This window comes from Carettochelys insculpta, chromosome 2 (assembly GCF_033958435.1).
Source record: "Carettochelys insculpta isolate YL-2023 chromosome 2, ASM3395843v1, whole genome shotgun sequence".
Taxonomy (NCBI): Eukaryota; Metazoa; Chordata; order Testudines; family Carettochelyidae; genus Carettochelys; species Carettochelys insculpta.
The window spans coordinates 152225891-152245703 of record NC_134138.1 but is presented as its reverse complement, the minus strand read 5'-3'; the positions used below and the strand labels follow the sequence as shown (position 1 = coordinate 152245703).

At 46.2% G+C, this 19813-nt stretch overlaps 1 protein-coding gene across 6 annotated transcripts in view; it reads right to left on the bottom strand.

Moving 5' to 3' along the window:
- The window catches only part of SEMA5A (semaphorin 5A), a 596575-nt gene that overhangs the window by 279170 nt on the left and 297592 nt on the right, over positions 1-19813 (bottom strand). For all 6 annotated transcript variants that reach the window (XM_074987855.1, XM_074987853.1, XM_074987858.1 and 3 more), the window contains one exon: positions 16622-16684. In XM_074987855.1, coding sequence (XP_074843956.1) covers positions 16622-16684 — 63 coding nt within the window. The remainder of the gene's footprint in view (positions 1-16621; positions 16685-19813) is intronic.

The following is a 19813-nucleotide window of genomic DNA, read 5'->3' as shown; positions in this document are numbered from 1 at the left end:
GATACCGTTAGTCTCCAGAATATTTGTTTAAGGTTAGATTGCGTCTCCAGCATTCACTGTGTATTGCCAGACAGACCACATGCCAACCTTTCATACATCCTGTCTTCTTGTGAAAGGGTGTGTATGTTCTAGAATACCTTATTCAGTGCTCTCTCAGAAATGCTTAAGTTTCCTTCTCCAAGCTTATGCATTTGATGGGTTCTGGAATAGTCGGTGTTACCAATTAACACTAAGAAATGGATTGTAATAGCTATTTTAGGCTATGTCTACATGTGAAGCCTACATCGAAGTAGCCTATTTTGATGTGGCGACATCGAAATAGGCTATTTCGATGAATAACGTCTACACGTCCTCCAGGGCTGGCAACGTCGATGTTCAACATCGACGTTGCGCAGCACCACATCAAAATAGGCGCTGCGTGGGAACATCTACATGCCAAAGTAGCACACATCGAAATAAGGGTGCCAGGCACAGCTGCAGACAGGGTCACAGGGCGGACTCAACAGCAAGCCGCTCCCTTAAAGGGCCCCTCCTAGACACAGTTGCACTAAACAACACAAGATCCACAGAGCCGACAACTGGTTGCAGACCCTGTGCATGCAGAATGGATCCCCAGCTGCCGCAGCAGCAGCCAGAAGCCCTGGGCTAAGGGCTGCTGCACACGGTGACCATAGAGCCCCGCAGGGGCTGGAGAGAGAGCGTCTCTCAACCCCTCAGCTGATGGCTGCCATGGCGGACCCTGCTATTTCGAAGTTGCGGGACGCGCAACGACTACACGGTCCCTACTTCGATGTTGAACATCGAAGTAGGGCACTATTCCTATCCCCTTGTGGGGTTAGCGGCTTCGACGTCTCGCCGCCTAACGTCGATGTTAACATCGAAATAGCGCCCAACAAGTGTAGCCGTGACGGGCGCTATTTTGAAGTTAGTGCCGCTACTTCGAAGTAGCGTGCACGTGTAGACACGGCTTTAGTGACCAAAAGAGTTATTCTGATAAAAAGGAAATCTGCAATTCTTCCCTGACACACTAAAGCTGCGTCTACACGTGCACGCTACTTCGAAGTAGCAGCACCAACTTCGAAATAGCGCCCGTCGCGTCTACACGCGTCGGGCGCTATTTCAAAGTTAACTTCGACGTTAGGCGGCGAGACGTCGAAGTCGCTAACCTCATGAGGAGATAGGAATAGCGCCCTACTTCGACGTTCAACGTCGAAGTAGGGACTGTGTAGACGATCCGCGTCCCGCAACGTCGAAATTGCTGGGTCCTGCATGGCGGCCATCAGCTGGGGGGTTGAGAGATGCTCTCTCTCCAGCCCCTGCGGGGCTCTATGGTCACTGTGGGCAGCAGCCCTTAGCCCAGGGCTTCTGGCTGCTTCTGCGGCAGCTGGGGATCTATGCTGCAGGCACAGGGTCTGCAACCAGTTGTCGGCTCTGTGTATCTTGTGTTGTTTAGTGCAACTGTGTCTGGGAGGGGCCCTTTAAGGGAGCTGCTTGCTGTTGAGTCTGCCCTGTGACCCTGTCTGCAGCTGTGCCTGGCGTCCCTATTTCGATGTGTGCTACTTTGACGTGTAGACGTTCCCTCGCTGTGCCTATTTCGATGTTGGGCTGAGCAACGTCGCAGTTGAACATCGACGTTGCCGGCCCTGGAGGACGTGTAGACGTTATTCATCGAAATAGCCTATTTCGATGTTGGCTGCACGTGTAGACGTAGCCTAACTGACTTAGTGAGTCTCTACTATGACATTCACAGAAAATATAACTCTGACTAAAAACAATGCTTGGAAAAAGTATAAGGATATCGGATCACACATGCATGCCTCTGCCCGATCCTGGCGTACATCTGCAGACTGTATGCTGCATTTTCAACTCACAGAAAACCATCCAGTGTGAAACAAGTCTACTAGTGGAATCTCTCAGGAAACAAGCGGGAGAGCTATGGGAGGAGCAGACTAAGCTGTGGAGCATCTGGACCCACGACAAATTCCTCAAGAGTACTGATGTGGAGACACCCAAGGTTGAGGCAGATAAACCCCAGAGAAGATCAACAAAAATAATTAAAGGTCTAGAGAACATGACCGATGAGGGAAGATGAGGCTGGAGGGTGGGGAGGAAGGCTTGTTTAGCCTGGAAAAGAGAAGACTAGGAGGGGTTATAAAAATAGTTTTCAAATACATAAAAGATTGTTCCAAGGAGAAGGTAGAAGAATTGTTCTTCTTATTCTCTAAGTATAGGACAAAGAGCAAGGGGCTTAAGTTGCACCAACACAGATTTAATTTGGAAATTAGGAAAAACTTCCTGACTGTTAGGATGGTTAAGCACTCAAATAAATTACTTGGGTAACTTGTAGAATCTCAATCATTGGAGATTTTTAAGAGCAAGTTAGACAAATACCTGTCAGGGATGGAGTAGCTAAAACTTAGTCCTGCCAAGAGTGCAGGGGACTGGACTCAATCTCTCAAGAGCCCTTCCAGTCCTATGACTCCATGAAGTGATTGCAGACTTTTGCAATCAAATATATATTAGTTCCCTATACTCATTGGTTAGTTTCACTTATCTTTTTAGTCACTTGAATAACTGATGCCTTGCAGGGCCTATGCAGGTTTAGGGGTTTGGTTTGATACCCTTGTGTTCCACGTTTTATAAATAACGAACACTGCATTAGTTATGTATATGCTGTTTCAATCTTGTGCACGTATTTATATATTTTGTTTTGTACCTATTTTTATGTAAAACAATAAAAAATAACATTTAATCATTAGACTTAGTTCCAAAACCTGACCGAATACCTCTATTGCAAATTCACCTTTTTAAAAAATGTTTTTAACCAAATAGAAGTCAGAAATATCAGTAAACTACAGAACCCCTTTTCATCTCATTAAAGTAGGGGTTAAATCTTTGGACACTCCCCTTACTGCATATTTTATCAGGGTAAATGGAATACTGTCTTTGCTTCTTTTGATGGAATATGTTAGCAAGATTGGCATGTACAGAAATAATAGGAGATTTTTAAACTTTTGCTATCCCAGCAAGCTTTGGAATGTAAGTGTAGGAAAAAATAAGTGGGCTATGATATTACAACCCATCAGCCCTATTCACCTCTCCTCCACATAATCCACAGCCTAATGAAATATCTCTTTGATAAAATTAGCTGTGTGCTCAGCATCCATTCTGTGTTCAAGAAGAATAATGTTCATTTATGACACTGAAATTCTTAGCATTTGGAAGATTCTTTCTTTTTATGCTCTCAGTCCCTGTGCCAACTTTGCAATGATTCCTATAATGCAACAGGGTAAATGATCTTTCTCATCTCTTGTGTAAGCCCATTCTGCAAAGCAGATTTGACACTGGGCCAAATTCATCCGAGTGCTATTTTTATGAGTAATCACACTTAAAATAGCGAGTATTTGTTATTTTTAAAAAATCACACTTTCAAAGAGAATTTAAAAAATTGCTTTTGATGAAACAAGTCACATTTTCTTACAATTAGATATTTTACCCATATGTTTTTAAAACAGCAAAAGCAAAAACAAACAAACAAACAAAAAAACCACCCATGATGTTACAAAGTCATGTCAACCGTCCAGAATGTGTTCAGAGGCAACTTTAACCATGTAAGTTCAAATGGATGTTCAAATTCAGGAGTTTTACACATCTGCAAGGAAATACAATGGCTTGCTGTGTGAAAAGGTTATGTTTGGTATAAGGATGGCCTTTGTGAATGCCTAAGACAACAACCTCATGAGGATCCTCACTAACAGCCACAGTCTATACCCCAGGAACACCAGTCCTGGAACCTTTCCCTGCAACAAAGGCCACTGCCAGCTTTGTCCACATATCGTCTCTGGACATACCATCACTGGACCTAACAAGGTTACTCACAGAATGACGGGGACTTTCTCATGCTCCTCTACTAACATCATATATGCCATCATGTGTCAACAATGCCCAGATGCTTTGTATATTGGACAGACTTCTAACTCCTTAGACAAAGGGTCAATGGGCAAAAAACAGACATCAAAACACTCCAGATCCACAAACCAGTTAGTCAACATTTTAATGGAATGGGGCATTCTGTCAATGACCTAAAGGTATGTGTGTTACTGAAGAAGAATTATCGCACCGTTCTGGAAAGGGAAGCAGCCGAGCTGGCTTTTATATTTAAATTAGGCACATTAACACATGGTTTAAATCGTGATGGGAACTTTCTGAGTCACTATAGGGGCTCGTCTGCATACTTGGCTCAGCCTAATTCTTGACCTTCCCCCCAACCCCTCCACTCTCTGATTTGCTCACCTTGATTATCTTTTTCTGATTTGTCCTCCTTGCTTCCTGTTTTTGCTTCTCTGTGCCTTAAATATTGAGTCTGTTCTGGTCTGGCTATGGTTTGAAGATGTGGGTCTGTCCCACGAAAGCTCACCCAATAAACTATTTTGCTAGTCTTTAAAGTGCTACTTGACTGCTTTTTGTTTAAGGTGGATAACACTATAAAATTTAAGCAACAACTATCACTTTTCTGAAGCCAGGGGTGCATTATACTGTCAGATTTGTTAGATGTCCTCATATATTTTCCCTCTACCATTCTCTTCCCTCCTTTGCTTCTAACGAAGCTCAGCATGAGAATAACCAATAAAGTCGGAAGGCAAAATTCCATGCAGCTTCCTTTTCTTCAAATAAGACAGCATCTCAGTAACCATAATCTAGCAACCACTGGAGTTCTCCAACAGGATGTAAATCCATTCATCAGCAGCCTGCCTCCGGGTGGCCTGTCATATGCAAAATATTTGTGGGCCTCATTCTCCCCTTTGAGATAATTAGATTGGGTGCTGTCAGCCCTGAATCCTAAAGGGTCATATTACGTTCCCTTTTCCCTTGAAGAATTTGAATGGTGAACATGAGTGCGGATTGAAATCAAAATCAATGCTACACTCTGGCTTTATTAACTAATTAAACAACAGAAAAAACAGATAACGACTTTTCATAATTGCTGCTCTTCAAGGTATATTACCCATTCCACTCTTAAGCCGTGTCTACACGTGCACGCTACTTCGAAGTTGCGGCACTAACTTCGAAATAGCGCCCGTCACGGCTACACGTGTCGGGCGCTATTTCAAAGTTAACTTCGACGTTAGGCGGCGAGACGTCGAAGTCGCTAACCCCATGAGGGGATAGGAATAGTGCCCTACTTCGACGTTCAACGTCGAAGTAGGGACCGTGTAGTCGTTGCGCGTCCCGCAACGTCGAAATTGCTGAGTCCTCCATGGCAGCCATCAGCTGACGGGTTGAGAGACGCTCTCTCCAGCCCCTCAGCTCAATGGTGGCCGCATGGAGCGGCCCCTTAAAGGTCCCCTCCCCCTCCCTTCCTGTGCAGGAAGCTGAGGGTTCGTGCAGGCGGCAGCCCACACACGCGGCCAGCCTGCACGTCCCTCAGCCACCCACCCAGCTGCGATGGTTGCCTGGCAGCCCCCCCAGCACCCCCAGAGGACCCCCCCCAAGGGGAGCCAGGGCAGCCAGCCCAGCCAGAAGGGCAGCCAGGCTGGCAAGCGGCAGCGGGGACCCTCCTGGACGGAGGCCGAGCTGCGGGACCTGCTGGGGCTCTGGAGCGAGGAGGAGGTGCTCCAGGTAATGGGGAGCAAGAGGCGGAACGCGGATGCGTTCGCTCGGCTGGCCGACGGCCTGGCTGCCCGGGGTCACCCTGCCCGCACTCCTGATCACATCAGGAGTAAGGTGAAGGAGCTGCGGCAGGGTTACTCCCGGGCCCGGGATGTGGCCAGCCAATCTGGGGCCGCCCCCGTCACTTGCCCCTTTTACATGGAGCTCAGGGACATCCTGGGCCCCCGGCACACCTCCTCCCCTCCGGCCACCCTTGACACCTCGGCCGACGAGCCCCAGCAGGCCCTGCAGCCAGAGTCTGCCCCGGAGGTAAGCCCCGCACCCCGGGGGCCCCCCACGGAGCCCACCCCTGGGCCATCGCAGCAGGAGGAGGAGGAGGAGGAGGAGGGGGGCTCCTCCTCTGCAGAATCCAGGCTGCAGATCCTCCTCCTGCCATCCCGGAGCAGCAGCTGGGCCTCCGCCCCCCGGGGATCTCCGGACCGTGGGAGCGGACCGACAGGTAGGTACCCCCCTCTGGTGTACACCCCTGGGCTTGAGGGGCGGGGGGTGATAGATATGTGTCCAGGGCCACCCACATGCTCACATGGCCATGGCCCCAAGGACAGCAGGGCCATGGACCTCACAGCACTGCATCAGCCCCTGCCCCTCCCCACCCCGCACGACATTGCCATGCCCCATCCCCGGGCCAGGGGGGAGCGGAACCTCGAGGGGCCCCCGGGAGGAGGGGGTGGGACACCCCGCAGCAGCAGCATGTGATGAAGTGGGGGGAGTGCAAAAGGGAGACTCAGGCTAGATATGAGCAACAAGAGCCGAATAGCTCCCAGGGGCAAAGGATGATCCTGGGGCTACAGCTGGCAGGTGACACCTCTGCCCTGAACAAAGAGGAGGGAGGAGCCGAGCTGGCTTGGAATTGGCGGGGGAGGGCGGGGACAACAGGTAGAGGCTAGGGGAAGGGAGAGCTGGAAGGCAGCCAGCCTGAGGAGGGGGAAAGCTGCATCCCAGAGGGGCCCCCCTTGGGGTCTTCTCCCCACGACAGGTTGGAAGGACTGTCTCTTCCGACAGCTGGTGCTGTCACTCCTGGGAGAAACTGGGCATCTGTGGCCTAAGAAACCTCTCCTGCTCTCAGACCCTGCGGGGTGAAGTGAGAGTCGCTCCCACCAGGGGACGGGGTGCAGGGCAGGGGGACCCCTGAACCCCATCCATCACAGCAGCATCTCCCGGGGACAGGGATGGGGAACCTGCAGCACAGGGCTGGGGGGACAAAGGCCATGGCTCGGGGCCCACACTAACGCCTGTCTCCATTCTTCTTCCCCCCCTCCTCTCCTGTGTCCCGCACCTGCACCATCAGAAGGACCGGAAGAGAGCGCCGGCCAGGCCTCAGTCGTCCCGGAGAGCCCTCTGGGACCATCGCTCCAGGCCAGCCCCTCGGCCGAGGACCGACCAGCCCCACGGCGGGCTAGACGGCGGACCCCGCACCACCACCATCCGACGGCGACGGACCCCCAGCTGCTGGCCATCCACCGACGGCAGCTGGAGGTCACGGAGCAGCAGCTGCAGCTGCAGGAGTGGGCGCTGGCCTGGCGCCAGGAGGCATGGGGGGGCCTACATGAAGACTTTTAACCGGCTGGTGGACTACCTGGCCCCCCATGCCGCGCCGGCCGCCGCAGCGCCCGCCCTGCCTGCTCCACTAGCCCCACCACTAGCTGCTCTGCCCGTCGCTGTCCCGTCCGCCATCGCCCCGCCACCCACCGCTGAGGGCCGGAGCGCCGAGGGACCCCTGGAGCCACCTGAGACTCGCCGGGCATCCTATCTTCCGGTCCGGCCCGCCCCCAGCCAGCCCTGGACAGGGCTGTGACCACGGTGGGACTCCCGGCCGGCCACGCCCAGTGCCGGGCTACAGGGGCGAGGGGCCCGGGACGTGCCCCCCCCCCTTGTATATAGTTTAAAGTTCTTCTTTGGTGCCCCGCGTTTGCCCCGTCCCCCCCCATGTAAATAGTTCTCCCCTTTATCCTCCCTGGTTTTCTTTTTATTATTGAGGACACTTGTTTGTTACTATTGTTTTATTTTTGTACATATTAGTTTGTTTCCACATGTTGTATATAGTTTGTTCTTGTTTTATATATTTACAGTTAAAAAAAAAAGTTCTCAAAGAAAAACCAGTTTGAGTTCAGCCACAAGTGCGTGCTGTCATTTGTCCAGGAAAAGTGGGAGGGGGGTGCGGTGGGGTGCTCCATGGTGTGGGCGTTGGGGCAGGAGTGTAGTGGAGGAAGGGGCGGGCAGTGGGGGGCCTGGGCAGAGTTCACCCCGCGGCCTCATCATTGAAGTGGGCCCGCAGGGCCTCCCGGACCCGGGTCCCTTCGGGGTCCACCTGCCGACTGGGGGCAGCAGGTGGCTGGACGTCTGCCCTGCCGGCCTCCGCAGCCCAGCCCTGGAAAAAGGCGTCCTCCTTGCTCTCCACCAAATTGTGCAGGGCGCAGCAGGCACCCACAATCTGGGGGATGTTGTGGGGGCCCGCATCCAGGCGGCTCAGGAGACATCTCCAGCGTCCCTTCAGGCGGCCAAATGAGCGCTCCACCACCTGGCGCGCGTGGTTCAGGCGCTCGTTGAAACGCTCCTGGCTAGCGGAGAGATGGCCCGTGTACGGGTGCATGAGCCACGGCCGGAGGGGGTATGCCGCATCTGCAATGACACAGAAGGGCATGGTGGTGTCCCCCAGAGGGATCTCCCGCTGGGGGATGCAGGTCCCTGCCTCCACCCGGCGGCACAGACCCGAGTTCTGGAAAATCCGGGCGTCATGGGTGCTGCCAGGCCAGCCCACATAAATGTCCTGGAAACGTCCCCGGCTGTCCACCAAGGCCTGGAGGACGACAGAATGGTAGCCCTTGCGATTCAGGTATCGTCCTCCACTGTGATGCGGGGCGCGGATGGGGATGTGAGTCCCATCCAGAGCCCCAAAGCAGTTGGGGAAGCCCAGGGCAGCAAAGGCCGCGATGGTGGCATCTGGGTCCCCCAGCCACACGAGCCTGTGCAGGAGCATGGCGTTGATGGCACGCACAACCTGCAGAGAAAGCACATGGGACAGCACCAATGAGGGGTGAGCAGGGTGTGCGTGGCCCTGCCCTGCCCTGCCCTGCCCTCCTCTGACCTCCCCCGCCCTGGCCTCCCCTCCCCTCCCCTGCCCGGGCCCCCCTCCCCTGCCCTGCCCTCCCCTCATGGGTTCTCTTACCTCCATGAGGACAGCCCCGACGGTGGCCTTGCCGACACCAAACTGCTGCCCCATGGATCGGTAGCTGTCGGGAGTGGCCAGCTTCCAGACAGCGATGCTGACTCGTTTCTGCACTGTGAGGGCACGCCGCATGGCGGTGTCCTGGTTCCTGAGTGCGGGGGTGAGCCACTGGCACAGCTCCATAAATGTCTGCCGGCTCATCCTGAAGTTCGTGGGCCAGCGTCGTCCCACTCCCCAAGCACCAGCCGCTCCCGCCAGTCGGTGCTGGTGGGGTAGCTCCACAGCCGCCGGCGTGTGAGGCGGGGGGGCGGGGTGCTGCAGGGTTAGGGGTTGAGCCCTGCTGCCCTGGGGCAGCTCCTCCTCCGGTGTAGCAAAGAGGTGCTTAGCTGCCTCCCGCATGGCATGGCTTGCCCTGCTCCTGCCGGGAGGGCTGGGTGGACCTCTGGCTGCTGCTGCTGCTGCTGCTGCTGGGGGTCCATGACTGCGGCGCCCGGGGTCTGTGTGCCTATGGCTCCTCAGACCGCGTGCTGTGCAGGCTGAGTGTGTCTGCGAGGGGCCCTTTAAGGGAGAGGCTAGCTGTTGCCCCGGAAGCACTAGTCCGCCCTGTGACCCTGTCTGCACCTGTGTCTGGCATCCCTATTTCGATGTGTGCTACTTTGGTGTGTAGACGTTCCCTCGCTGCACCTATTTCAATGTTGAACATCGACGTTGCCGGCCCTGGAGGACGTGTAGACGCTATTCATCGAAATAGACTATTTCGATGTCGCTACATCGAAATTAGCTATTTCAATGTAGTGTGCACGTGTAGACGTAACCTTACTGTGTGTGCACCCTGCACACAATTCAGATTTTTTTTTCCTCTTTGCTGCCCATCAGAATGGCTCATGCATCCTCTGCTGCTGAGCACCACTGGCCACTGCTATAATGGACCAGGTAATGCTGAGGCCTCTCAGTTCCTCCTTGCCAGATAATTCCGATGCAGAGGGGAGAAGGGTGGTTTGTGGAATGTTTATGTGCAACACAACTGGAAGAATAGTCATGAAAGGCCAGCAACTGTTATCCCTTTGAGTGATTGCACGTGTGTATTCCACTTTTGGTGACTGACATGCAACAATATAGGAGGAGGCATCGGAGTTCATGTACACAACTCATCTGAATGTGGCATCAACTCTTGAATATTAAGTGAGGGTGTAATGGGATGTGAAGTTGTAAATAGAAGATCAAGTTGCTGCTTTACAAATGGCCTGGTTAGGTACATGCATAAGGAATGCTGTGAAGGCTGTGTGTGATTTTGTGGGGTATGGTGTCAATTTATGACGTTTAGTGTTACCTTCCAGATCATTAAAAAAAAACATGAATAAAGAAAGTGATCCGAGCGATTCTGCAGCAGTCATGTCAGCTGGTACTGAAAGCACTGACTCCTGTACTCCCAGAGGTACCAGTAGCAAAAATGTCAGGAAATCACAAGTGCTACACACAGATGCAGTGTGGTGGGTACCAAGATAGTTCAGTTTGGTACTGTGCCAGAGATGTGGGAGGTACTCCCTCAAGCTCTGAACTCATTCATATTTGGCTGCAAGCTAGAGTCAATGGTGCCAGACAAGAGAATTGGACTTTATCTTTTCTTAATCCTATACATAGCAGCCTTTAGTGATGGAGATCATCTCTTATGAATCTGGTTGAAGGTCGTATGACATACATGTTACAGTAGGGGTTTTAGGTCACTGCTATAGTATGCCTTATTATTTCTTTCAGAAGGGTATGGTGAGAGTGAATAAAAACCTGCTTGTGTACCAAGCTCCTGATGTCCAGTCCTAACACATAAAAAAGGATACCCAATACTATTCTAAGCAAAAGTACCTAACATCAGTATATGTTTTCCTACTATGGAGCTGAATTTGGATTTTACATTGCTAGTCTGGGATAGTGGAAATGTTTAGTGTTGTCAAAATAAAATTCCAAGTAGGCTAATGTAGGCTGAGAATCACCCTTCTTTTCATCTAGCACATTAGATTACAATTACTGCACTGTGACTTTCAAACATAGGCTTCTTTTAAGTCTCAAGAGCAAATGCTACTAAAATAGAAGTTTGTGCTTTTATTTACATCACACATTCCAACCTTATTTTCTACTAGGGCTACGTCTCCATGTTCCCCAAACTTCGAAATGGCCAAGCAAATGGCCATTTCGAAGTTTACTAATGAAGCGCTGAAATGCCTATCAGCGCTTCATTAGCATGTGGCCTGCCGCGATGCTTCGAAATTGACGCGCCTTGCCACCGTGCAGCGCGTCCAGATGGGGCTCCTTTTCGAAAGGACCCCGCCTACTTCGAAGTCCCCTTATTTCCATGAGCTGATGGGAATAAGGGGACTTCGAAGTAGGTGGGGTCCTTTCGAAAAGGAGCCCCGTGTGGACGAGCCGCGTGGCGGCAAGGCACGTCAATTTCGAAGCGCCACGGCAGCCCACATGCTAATGAAGCGTTGAATATGCATTTCAGCGCTTCATTACTAAACTTCGAAATGGCCATTTGCGTGGCCATTTCGAAGTTTGGGGCACGTGTAGACACGGCCTAGATGTCCCTTTGATCAATATTTTGTCATAGTTCATTGTCATTTTGGCTTTTGTTTAAAAAAAAAATTCCAACATGCTGATGTCTGTGACCTAGCTTGGCGATAAAACTGGATGAAGAAAAAACAACTTAGAAAGTGAAAAAGTCTTATGCACAATTCAGTGCAAGCCTAAGTAAGAGATCCCTGGCAATCTTTGTTACTTTTTAACATACGGGCTAGAAAGTAATTCTTTTATGTCCATTTAATATATTATGTCACTAAATTCCTTTTGAAATCAATTACTTCCCAGTGAACAAGAGGTGGCTGGTTACTGATTGAACAGTCATTTTGGAATCTGCTGTCTGTATACAATCAGATCATGAATGAGCTAGATTACGAGTCAAAATAAATGTCATACAGTGGGTAGAACAATTCCGCTCAGATCTGTTCAAGTATGCTGTCAACACTGAGTCATGGGAAATCGATGAAATTGAGGATATTGATTCAGATTACTGCCATCTTTATTGAAGTTCAAAAAATACAAAACTGCTGCCCCTGTGAAGAAGTCAAAGGAGTACAGAAACTATCTAGCCCAGCAAACGCTTGACTTTCTTGACAAGTAGAGAGACATGGCTGCCAAGGGAGATACCAGCCTTGAATACAAGCTTGTTGTAAAATGTTGAGGAGAAAGTTAACAGAGGATTATGAGCAGTATACCCTTGCAAAACAGTGAAAGGCAGTTGAAGAGAAAACAAATGTGCAAGAAGCTTATAAATCCATATAAACCAAGTATTTCCAAGCACATTTGCTGATAAAGGCAGTAGAAGAATGACAAACACCCATGAAATGGAACAGATCTGCTGGTGCTTTTATAGCAAAATATTTTCATCAATAGCAGAGGAGCCATTTCATCGGGGCCCCATCACCGCCCCCGCCCCCGGAAGTGATGTGCTCTGTGAAGAATTGGCAGTGGCCCTTCAGAAGATGAAGTCAGGAAGAGCAGCTGGTTTAGACCAAGTAGACATGCAAGAACTGTATGTGGGAAGTGATACACTTCCAAAAGCACTTAGTAAAATATTCTCAAGCTACATCAAAGAGGGGAGAATTCCAAAAGATTGAAAGAGATTGCACATTGTTCTTCTGCCAAAAAAAGGAGACTGAGAATACATTCACAACTATCCATCCATCTGCCTGCTGTCTCATCTTAATAAGGTCTTTATGGCTCTGTCTACACTGGAGAATTCTGACCGGAAAAGGAGATGGCATGGGCATGTTGTGAGATTGAAAAAAAACAGGTGGACAGTGCATATACTCCATTGGTATCCACAAGATGTGAAAAGAACAAGAGGAAGCCTTCAGCACGTTGGATGTATCCTTTATGGAAGATGCATGGAAGCTAAACAGGATGATATGGAAAAGTTATGATCTGCATTGATGGTGAGACTATCCACATTGATGAAATCACAGATCTCTCCAAGTAATCTGTTCTATCATCACATTCCTTTTCATATATGATGGAGCATCTCAGAAAGATTATTTCTTATTGGGTTAAAAAACTTTAAACTATTAATGATCAATATTTGCCTTTTTAATGTTTTTAGCATTCATTTCCATAGCAAAAGCTGCATTTTAAAGACTATAGAAGACTATTTGCTAAACTGGGATATGGGCTCCACTGAGACAAAAGAGAGAAGCAGAGTCAGGAAACAACCCAAAATCCACCCTATTGTAAGCATGTTTCTGCAGGAAAAGATGGCCCTTTGAAAGCCACTCATCCTGTATTCCATCTTCTTGTTTAGTGTATTTAATGCAGAAGTCATTAAATGCATGGAGACACTGTATCAATTTGCTGGCACAGAAAAGCCCCTCACTCCTAACAGCAACAGTTCCTCTATACTCCCCATAGCTTTCTTGGTGTGACCTACAAAACAGTAAATACAAACAAACTTGGTCATAATATTGGACACTAAGGGCACATCTATATTCACCAGAAGATTGACGTGTTGGTGGTCAATCTTTCGGGTTTCGATTTAGCGTGCCTAGTAGGGTCACACTAAAATGAATGACCAGGGCACTGCCATCAAACTCCATACTCCTTACAGGTGCAAAGAGAAAGGGAAGTAAATGGAAGAATTTCTCCCACTGATTTCTCACTATGGGGCAAGGAGCAAAATTCAGTGTAAGATATCGTGACTCCACTTACACAATGTTCATAGCTGGAGTTGCGTATCTTAAACTGATTTCTTCCCTATTGCAGACCTGGCCTAAGTCAGAATAATGAGCCCTCTAGCACAATATCCTGTCTGTGCCAGCAACTTCTATAGGAATAAACAGGACAAGGAAATTTTGAATTATCCATACCAAGTCATCCAATACCACGTTCTTTCAGTCAGAATCATAGAGATTGTGTGAGTTTGTGAGGTTTGTGAGCTTTTTAATCTATCCCAAAAGGAATGGGGTAGGACAGTCCTACAAAGCAAAGTTATTTTCCTGCATTTAGCAAGGAAAATTGTGATGTGAATGTGCTTTCTTTGTATTTAAATTGCTGACAAGTGGAAGTGGTGAATATGCTTAAGACTGTTTAAGACAGTGCAAGCATTTGAAAGATAGGCCTGGATCCAGATCTATTGGCATCTGGATATCAGTAACTGCATTGACTTGTGCCCTGTTGAGGTGAGAATCAGGCTCCTGAACTCTACTGAGCAATTTTGTGATTATTGCTTTTGATTGTTTCATATTTTTTTTACCATTTTAATTCACACAGCAAACAAGCTGTCATGTAGTAATTTATTAGCTGATGATCTTTTGTGGGGCAGCCCCACTTGTTCAGATGTGAAAATAGTGAACTTGCAGAATAAATATGTAACAGCAAAAGAGAAAAAAAGAATGAAATGAAAATTGACAAATCAGTTGCAGGGAGGCAAAGGATAGGAAGAAGAGGGAAGAAAATTACTTAGTGCAAGTGTCTACTAAGTTAAGTGACTTGCCTGAAATCACTGCGAATACAAAAGAGGGCGAAGCTGTCTTTTTAATGTGTAAGGTAACTGCTATCTCTATTAAGACCAAGGCACAAAGTGTCTCTTTACATATTCATTATGCCAGTTCACTATTTCCAGATCTGAAGAAGTGGGGCTGCCCCATGAAAGATCACCATCTAATAAATTATTTTGTTACAAAAATCTTTAAAGTGCTACCAGACTGCTTTTTTGTTTTCTGAAGATACAGACTAACACAGTTACCTCTCTGTGACTTTTTAATTCAGTTCATTTTAATTCGTGAAACAGCATTCATTTTCCTGAACTGCTCACTGATGTACTTGTGTATAGTATTCCCTACAGAGATTACTACAACAACCTTTTAAAATACATATAAACTCTCATTTTAATTTGACTGCTTAAATAGAATAGAACTTGTAGGTTACTAGACACTAACCTACGTCTACACTACAGTGATCTGTTGACAGAAGTCACTGTCAGAAGAGATTTCCTGACAAAACTTCTGTTGACTGAGTGCAGCCACTCACAAAAGCCAACTGGGAGAGTGCTCTGCTCTTTCGACAGAGCTACCAGACTGCCTGAATGCTCCCTTGACAAAACAGGTACCTGGAAGCACAGAACACAGGGCTGCCCTTTGTCCTGCACGCCCTGTCTGTTGTGAGAAGGCCCCCGCACAGAGCATCCACACAGCTTTTTTTGCCGAGAGGACCTGTTGACAAAAGGTGCTCTTCCTCATCTGGAAGAGGCAGAAAGTTGTCGGCAGAAGTGATGACTTTTGTCACCATATTGTCGATGAAATGCATTTTGTGTGTGGACATTCCGCCAGTTTGTGGACAATACTGGGGTTTTGTTGACAAAACTCTCTAGTGTAGACATAGGCTAAAGGTCATGCTTCATCTCAGAACAGGTAAACTTGTCTATCTCGTCCCAAACTGTTCAAATTATTGTGGTCTTGTGACTGGATGAATGGTCAGAGGATGGTATTGGCCAGAGTCTTTTCAATCTGCTATCTTCATATAATTTGGGGTTTATTTTCCATAAACTGTTTACATGATGTCATGTCAATACGTTTCACATGGACGTGGCTTTGTCAAGTTCAAGAAGTTCTGGGTTTTTTTTGTTTTTGTTTTTTAACTTTTATTTATTTGTTTGTTTGTTTGTTTTTTGGAGGATGGGTATCACAGACTTAATCTTTGTGGTATGGAAAATAATTTTTTTTGGTTGAAAATCAGTGCCTTAAGCAGACTTCAACCAAAAATCAAAGCTCACTGACAATGACCTAATCTAAACAATAATTAATCTACTTCTGCAGCTCCATACTGGATTTGGTCAGAGACTTTAAAGGAGACACTTGAAATAACTGGTTACTTAAGTGTACCTCTAAAAACACACACCAATTATTCTTTTTGTATGCCCACAGGACCTGTTCTTTCTTTCTTTAACTGCTGCATATACTTACAAATGATTGTAGCTGGTCAAACTGGAATCTGGTTTTCGACAGCAGAAACATAGTAGGACATATGACTACAGAAGTAGTGAATTTCAGATTATTTTTTCTCAAAAATTCAATACATCCTGGGGCAGCTCATGTGATATAGAAATATAAAAGTTCATAAAATTCTTCTGGAAAAACATGATGTCTTATGGAAAGACTTCTGATGAGTTTATACATGCATTAGTGAGATCAGAACCTAATCTACTGAATTTCACACACTTTAGGACTAAGACAGTAAAGTGACAGAAAGAAAGCAAACTGAGTATAATTATTCTAGGGTGTTGGATGGGTACCAGAAGGAAGCACCTGAAATACTGTTACCTGAAATAATTGTTTATAATCTTTGTTCACAATCCAATAATACACACACACACACACACACACACACACACACACTGACTAGTTTTGCTCAGGGCTCTGATGCTACATCTACAGTAAAGTGTTTTGTAGACAAAACTGGGATTTTGTCAACAAAATTTGTGGAACAGCTGCACATGAAATGCATTTTGTCAACAGAAACTGTAGACAAAGAAGCCATGTAGATGCTTTGGAAGCCTTTTTGTCAACAGAGAGGATCAAAAGATCAATCTACTTTTATGTGTAGACATGATCTGCTGACAGAAGTTTTATCGGAACATCTCTTCCAACAGTAACTTCTGTAGACAGATACTTCTAGTGTAGATGTAGCCTAAGGGATTTATTAACTATAAGATTTGATTAAGTATCACAGTTGTCATCCACTTACCTTTGATTTGCCTTTACTGTAACAGGCTCTTTTAGTAGCTTCATCACACTGCCACTCCACTGCCTGGAATACATACCAATAAAAATATTTATAAACAAAAGTAAGTACTATAAATTACAAAACACATAGGTGTGTAAGACAAAGACAGCTAACGGAGCCCATGCTTATGAGTCTGTGATATTAATAACTGATATTGAGAAGAATCTATTTATCATACTGTTAATCATTTTTCCATCAGAAACATGTAATATTATTGTCATCTGCTTAGCGATGTAGCTAAAGTGAGATTGGTGTTTTCAATCCAGACCTCGTACACAGTTACCAATTGCAATCAGCATTAATTAGCACTATTCACAGAAGTCCTAGCAAAGCTAAGTGACTAAATACATATGGAGAGGAAAAGATGCTCCACTCCTTGATCTTCCTGTGCAGAGGTAGTTAAATGGTGTGCATCGCCTTAGTATCTGAGGTCACCTTTGTTGAGAGACATAATCATCAAACTCTAGAAAGGCATGCACAGTTGCTGTCCTCATGCTAATAAAAAATTCAAGAGGTTACCAGTCCAGCATTAATCACAATCACTAAAAATTCTATTTCTGTTTGCACGAAAAAAGAATGTATAAAACACCAGCACTAAAATTTTCTGCTCTGCAAATGAGGTGATTTAGCCTTTTTCTGTGTTGTCTCTTTGCTTCAACAGATTTATAGCATAGCTGTAACACTACTTTACCATGCTGGAGTTTCTGACTATGATTTAAATCTCATTATTGCCTACTCTAATATTCAAAAATTTATTATTATGGAAGTGTATTGTTTTATGAAGTAGTGTGTGTACTTCAGTGTTTACATACTGATACATGAGCATATTTGCATAAATGTATACATACACTGTATAATCAAGTGTGCCTTAGATATCAGGTGGTACCTTTCACATCTAGGGCTTTTATTCATATCTATTATGTAGATTAAAAAGTGCAATGACTGTGTTTGCTTTTTTACCAGAAAAATGTGATTTCTTAACTGTTACAGCTTAATTGAAACAAAAATTTGTGAAGCAGACAAAGCTGGCTCATGCTGATTTACTGTAGCCAATTTTGTGTTGGTGACCTTTAATGGAGATTATCTTAATAGTAAAAAGACTCAGTAATTAGTAAAAAATAATAGGCTGAAAGTCTATTTAAAAAATGTGAAAGAAAATGCCTTCCAACAATACTACACTCTTTTATTTGTCTTTTCACCTAGCACAAGAATGAGGTTTTTATTTCCAAAAAAATAATAACCCTATACCTAATCCATCCTGTTCCCCAAATTCCTTTCCATTTAAACATTTTCTCTTGCAGATGAATTTCTACATCAGTGGAGATTTATCGAAAATTCTAAAACAGTCTGAAAGAACCCTTCAGTGAATGACCTTAGCATTCGTAACAAATTGCGTCTAGCAGCATGAAACACCATCAGGCTCAGTCCTCTAAAATGGGGCAATGTCTTAACTCTTGTAAAAAAACTCATTTTTAGCACACAAATGGTAAGTAAACTAAGAAAGACTGTCTTGGCATACCAATGTAGCCTAGATTTCTGGAGTATTATAATGATTGCTATAGAATGAAGAACTAAAGCAAATGTTATCAGGACACAGCATGTCTATATGTCATATAGCATTATATCCCACTGTCCGATTTTGAAAATTTTAACCCATAAAAGCATTGAAGCTTAAACTCCACCACACTTCCAACATAGGAAGAGTTACTGATCCGTCATCAGGCTATGAAGATTTCATGAGAGACTCAGATGAATATTAAAGATTTAAGGAGAGTCCAATGTGACATTAGTTCATTTCACTCAGGCTGTGCCAACATGGGCAGCTTCTGTTGACAAAACTGGGCCATCACACCTCTGTCAACAGTGTTTTGCCAACAGAATGCCCATGTAGACACTTCCGTAGACAGAGAGGGTGTCCGATTCCCCAGGCTGCCCTGTTTGCAGAGCTTGCAGTCAGCCACTCTGTCGAGAGAGGGCAGGACACTTGAAGAGGGCAGGGCAGTTGACAGAGCAGCTTGCTCTTTTGATCTGCTTTTGTGTGTAGATGCTATCTGTCAACAGACATACTGCTGACGTTCCTCTGTCGACAGTGACCTCTGTCAGCAGAGGCTGTCCTTATAGACGGAACCTCAGTCTTTGGTTCAAAATCCATAAAATATGGGCAATCATACATACCTACTTTGTAGCACAATTAAATAATGAATGCAAAGTGTTACTAAAATGGAAAGGATGATTGCAGTTTGTCAGTAGCGGAGATGGAAACAAAATTCAGAAAATAATTACTCTTATGCCTTTGATTACTACACTAGAGTATATGATTGCGGTGGGAACGGGGAGAATCCTCTTTCCTCCTCCAAATAAATTCATATAGAACTGGCCACTCTGATTTCACATACATCTCACAATTATTTCTGCCTCAACAAGTTCCACTGAGATTCCAAACTATTATATAGTGACGAAACTTCCCATTTATAAACCCTCCACTGTGTTGCTAAACACTGCCCAGGTATCTAGATATTTTTCAGGAGGGGAAGTCAAAAGCTGGAGAGATAGTAGAAACTCCAAATCTAACAGCACAATATTTGCAGTCTTTCACCGGAGTATGCAACAGAACTCAACGCAGTTAAGTCTGGAAGCCTATTAACTGGTGGCACAGCTAAAAAGAAACTTTCTATTTTTTTCCCCTTTCTCTAGTGTACTCTGAACGAATGAATTAAAACATATATTAAATATTAAAATACTACAGAACATAGTCAGATACTGCACCTGGGAATTCATAAGGAACTAAATTGAATAGAACAATTTTTATGAATTAAGCTATGGGAAAGACACTGTACACTTAATAGCAGGGCTTGCTATCGAGTCGTCCTGCTCAGAAAAAAAGGGGGATGTGTTCATAATGATACATTTTAAAGTAAAGTAAAGATAACATTTGCAATCAAGTATGCTGATGTTCAGTGGCACCGACAGCCACCGGGGGCCCCGGAAAAAAGTGGGAGGGGGGCCCAGCTCTGTGTCCTGGAAAGGGCAGGGACAAGGGCACAGGGGGGTGCGACCTAGGGCATGTGGCCCTCAGTGTGCCCAGACTGAGGTGCTGGGCACTCCTCCCGACATTCCCTCACAGCCACATGCAGCAATGCTGCCACAGCAATT